The 5,384-nt window shown below is 33.2% G+C and overlaps 1 protein-coding gene across 1 annotated transcript; it reads right to left on the bottom strand.

The window, feature by feature from the left end:
- Window positions 1-460: 460 nt before the first annotated feature.
- Window positions 461-4,726, bottom strand: LOC104239385 (protein SRG1-like). The gene is made up of 4 exons (XM_009794014.2): window positions 4,452-4,726; window positions 3,455-3,708; window positions 2,388-2,718; window positions 461-931 (listed from the first exon to the last, which is right to left on the bottom strand). The coding sequence occupies exons 1-4, from the start codon at window positions 4,716-4,718 to the stop codon at window positions 668-670; spliced, it is 1,116 nt and encodes a 371-aa protein (XP_009792316.1). The 5' UTR covers window positions 4,719-4,726; the 3' UTR covers window positions 461-667.
- Window positions 4,727-5,384: the final 658 nt, after the last annotated feature.

The following is a 5,384-nucleotide window of genomic DNA, read 5'->3' as shown; positions in this document are numbered from 1 at the left end:
CTGTTAATCTTTATGTTTATCAATTGGTATTAGGTGAAATCACATACCCTTAAAATCACATTATAAATTTAATTGTTATCCAATTTTTAGGGTAAACAAACTTAATAGGTAAGTTTTATTTGGAGATATAAATATTACATCTCAGAAATAAAGAAACAAAGATAATTAACATTTTAAATAAGGAATCGTACCTTTATTATAACTTACGGGATTCCTTATTTGGCTACGGCCTAACTTATGGGATTCTATCTAGTCATATCAATGATTGATATTGGGTGCAAATATGTTTTAAACATTTTCTAGTAAGTTCGGAGTCGCTCGGTAGGGCGCATTGGGCGCCTTCAAATTTGGGTCTTTGTAATAGTTGATACAGTTCAGTACCTTAACGTGACAAAAACTAATTTTTGAATTTATCGTTATAGTAAACTAAGTCCAATGGTCAACTCTGAAAAGTATCCTCTGAGCTAATGCATGTGAAAATAGAAAAGAATTTTACATAAAGCGTCCTCTATATATACCAATACATAAAATATTACAAAGTTGAAGATCTAATATACTATTGACGTTTATACATAGTCTAACTTTGTTTATTTCCAGGGAAATACATAATGTTGCATAACTATATAACTTTCACATCGTCTTGGCATATTGTTCCCAAATTCAACCGCTATTGTGCTGTCTTGCCTTTTGAAATCCTCAAATGCTCCAAGAATGACTTTCCGTCCTGCTTACGGGAGAAGTAATCTTTCACAAGTTTTTCCATTTTCACTGTTTTGAATGCTGGTGGATTGTCTTGGTTTATTAGAGAAGCTGCTGGTCCAACCTCTGCTTCGAACTTTGGATTAAAGAACATGGCTATTGAGATCCTCTCTATACTTGAATTCACTGTTGCCCTGTGCTCTATGCTTTTGTATAGACCATTGCTCGATACCTGCATGTTAAATTAGCATCACAATCTGATAAGAAAGGGAAATATACAATAAAATTTCCGAATAATATTTGATTTTCTCCCAAAATTCGAAAATATTTTGGCAAAAATTCTTGTTTTTCTTCCTAAGGCTCAACTTCTTCAGTTTTCTTTCATTAGGAAGAATATATAATTACTGTAACTCTTACATGGTATCACAAATATCTAAATGGCTACTAAAATTGGCTCATCTCAAATCAATTTCCTAGTTATTTCCACTTCATTTTATACAACAGTGTATTTGATTGAGTATATGTTTTAAAGAAAGAAATAAAAGCTTTTAGTACATACCAAAAGCATCCTTGAAACTTTTAGTATTAGACATAACATTTATATTACAATAAGAACATGTCGTTATTTAAAATAAAATTTTAAAAATTAAAGAGTTTTTAAGTTAAAAAATATCACTATTCTAACATGTTAAAAAGATATGATATCTCACCTACACTTGAAAATTTATCTAGTTGAGAAACCTCATATCTACGTCATATTCAAGTCACCATCATAAGAACCAATAGTTGCGTCGTATTTATTTAAAAAATGTATAATCTGTCGGGATTGTTTATTATTAATCCCGCAGAATGCCAGAATTTTAGTCATTCGGAAAACATGTTATTCTTCATTATATTAGTCGTGTGGTCCAGACGATGATTAGGTTGATAGGGAGTTTATTATTTTTCATATTGGCTAAAATAATGCTCTATTTAACAAGAAAAGAGAAGTTGTGGCAGTTTTTTCTTATGTTCATCTACTTAAACTTATTTTTTGAGTTCATATTTAATGATCATTAACTGATTTTCTATGCTTATTTCCTTAAGAAAATGATCGACCATTATGGAATATATCAGTGCTTTAATTTTACATGTGCAACTCCTGCCTCTCAAGTCAAAATGAACTACTTAAGTCTCTTCTTCATAAAAAAGAAATTCTCAGCCCAAAGAGTTTAATAAATTTCACCACTTTCTATTTTATATACAAATTGACAAGAAACTTCACCAAAAAAAAAAAGACAATTTGGTGCACGGGGTATTCCGTGCTCACGCAAGGTCTGGGGAAAAATTACAGTTCAAAGGGTGTGATATAGTTAGTCTGCCCTAATGCAAGCATTAATTGCTGCTCCCACGGCTCGAGCCCATGACCTAGATAGGTCACGTGGAAACAACATTATCGTTGCTCCAAGGCTTATAAAAATGAATATGCATTAACATTATTTTTCTCAAGACTTCTGAAATATCAAAATTAAGACTATTGATCTACTTCTACTAGAAGCTACTAACGAAAAATGGGTTTAATATTCTCAGTTTCTTACTTTTGCAGTTAATTATAATTCCATATATATAGTAATTTTTTCTGTTTTGAGGCATGGAGAATTCATGGTAGTCAAATGAAATAAAACAAAGTCTAGAAGCAAAGTGAAAACCTCAAGAATGTCACCAAGATTAACAACAAAGGCATTAGGAAGAAAGTGCACTGGGATCCAAACACCATCCTTTTTGACTTGAAAGCCATCAACCCCATTAACTTGGTGAAGGATTGTGATTCCTGTGGCATCTGAGTGAGGTCTAAACCCCATAACAAGCTCAGGTTTTGGACATGGTGGATAGTAAGTCATCCTCACAGATTGCATCCCATCCTCATCGTTGAACATCTTATCTACTTCCTCTCTGGCAATCTTTAGAGTATCGGCTATCGACCATAGAAGGACCTTCGCAAGTTTTTGCAACTCCGACAGATAAACCTCCAAAGTTTCTCTATAACATAGTAGAATAAACTAATTTATTTCATATGGACCGACAGTATACATAATGTCTGGATTTTAACGTGTTCTAGCATGTATCCTACTTTTCTTTTCCAGGTGATTTATCGTACTTTTTAAATGATAATGACATGTAATCGGCGGCGGAGGCAGAATTTTTACTAAAGGGGTCAAAAAAAATTAGCTAGTGGGAATTGAGCTAGTGACTTCACAAAGGTTTTGAACCCCTTTGACCACAGAGCTATGTTTTTTGTCTGTATCAAGGTGATTCAAAACATAATACTCCCTCCGTTCCAGTTTATGTGAACCTATTTTTTTTTTTGTCTGTTCCAAAAAAAATGACTCCGTTGTAAATTTGAAAATAATCTAGCTTAACTTCTAATTCTACTCTTAATGAGAAACTTTTATAACCATATAAATATTCTGGATCTCTTTTTGATTTGTTTAGAACCACAATTCCAAAAGTCTTTTTTTTTGCTTAAACTCTGTACTCAGTCAAATATGTTTACATAAATTGGAACGGAGGGAGTATATAGGTGTAAAAAATAGATTTAACGTTGTATACACGATGTAATTTTTCGGCACCGCTAAATATGCCCCTGCCTGTAATTATATTTTAGGTAATTTTATAGAGTAAAAATTAGTTTCTTACTAAGTGTCGGTATATAAAAGTTAAACTTAATTAGAATTAAATATGAGATGAAATATGATGAGAGAGAGAGAGATGTGACCTAAGTGAAGGAGGGAGTTGTGGAAGAAGATGTAGTTTTCTCCTCTGAACAGGGTTGGTTATCATGTAAAACCTATCAGCCCAATCAAAGCCCTTTTGATCTTGAGAGTGTAAAATAGCTTTTTGGCCATAACCTTCAAAATCACCTGGCCTTACCTTATATCTCATCTTCTCTTCAAGTGGAAGTCTGTAGAATTTTTCAATCTCATACTTGAGTTTCTCCATTATTGAAGAGCTGACTCCATGATTCACTAACTGTAGATGCATGTTTTGTTATTACATGTCATAATCAAACAAATAAATATACACAAGGCGTTAACAGCTTTTCCCTAACCTCCTCCTAACACGCTATTAAACATTCAATATCGTGATTGATATGACGGAAGTTTCTTATGGAAATATTTTTGAGAAGGAATCCAATTTTGGTCTTTGGTTACTTCCATCTAAAGGGGAAAAATGATCATTTCCTTAACTTATGGGCAAAATAATTTTTCTTACAATCATCTTTTTTTTGGTTTTTCACCCGATGTCCGCTACCCGCATAGGATCCCGATTATATTCGGATTCGCGCTGCGTAAGGCCCCATTCGGGGAAAGCGCTCCCTACCAAGGATTTTTCCATACCCAGAGTTCGAACCCTAGACCTCCGGTTAATGGAAAACCAATCTCATCCACTGCACCACTTCCTTTGATGGTTCTTACACCATCTTAACTTTTAACTTTATATTACAATATCATTATTATTACTAATTTCTAGTACTCAAAAACTTCATCAAAACAAGTTAACCCTCCGATTTGCTAATGCTGTTATTAGTTTTAATATATAAGCTTTTCAAAAAATATTTTTCACTCACCAACAAAACACCGGAATAAATATATCTAGGAGGAAAATATTTGCGGTGAAAATGGCTGTTGTATTACCATTCACACTTAATCGAGTTATATAATTTGGAAAGATTGAAGCACGAAATTTTTGTTATTATGTTATTGAATAATTACCTGAAAAATTCCCCATTCTTTGCAAGTTAAGTGCAATCTCTCAAGTTCAGAACCTCTGGTTTGCTCCATCACTAATGCTTTCGAGTCAATGGTGGGGATAGCTGGTGCAAGGCTGGCTTCTGAGAGAAGGGAAGGTTCTTCATCAATGCAAAGGTAGCGAATTGGGATGGAAACAACGGGTTCCTTAGTAATTTCCTGAAGACTTATTGAACTTTCAAGTTCTTTTGATGATTCTAAAGAATAGACCATAGCTGCAAAGAAGTGCATTCTGAACCATTTGGTGATGCATACTTATAGACCCCAAAAACATAGATGTGATATATTATATTCATCAATGAAATGGAAAAAATGAAATTCCGGTGATGAAGATTTAGTTAATTTTTTAAGGTGTAAAAGTCAATATTGCATCATTAATGAACTTATTATAAGACTTGTTAAATTTAAAAACAACTCCTTAAATCAAAGTGACATAACAACATGTAAAGATGACCTTGACCCCGATGGGGCTATCCAATAATTAAAGTTTAGACTCGATAATACTCCATACTGTTGGAACAAGGTGCAATTACCGGTGTATATATATATATATATACTAGTTTCTCGGTACGTGCGTTGCACGTGTATATCGAATCATATAGTATCCAGTTTCATTTCCTGCACTTCTCAAGTAAAAGACAGAGCTTGAGATTTGCAAAAATGAAGATAATTGTTCGTTTATTTGGGTGATTGGGAATTTATTTTTGGTGTCCATGGTAACTTTTTTATAACAATTAGTTTTTTTACACGTGCATTGCACGTAACTTGTTTGTTAAGGTAAGGTGGAGCTACAATGTCTACTACTGGTCGGACCGAACCCAGAAGCTTTGGTTCAAATCATGTATTTGTCTTAGAATTATCATTAACTATGTACAAATTATTAATGTAGAACTTAAT

This window comes from Nicotiana sylvestris, chromosome 2 (assembly GCF_000393655.2).
Source record: "Nicotiana sylvestris chromosome 2, ASM39365v2, whole genome shotgun sequence".
Lineage (NCBI taxonomy): Eukaryota > Viridiplantae > Streptophyta > Magnoliopsida > Solanales > Solanaceae > Nicotiana > Nicotiana sylvestris.
This window is presented reverse-complemented; position numbering and strand designations above follow the sequence as displayed.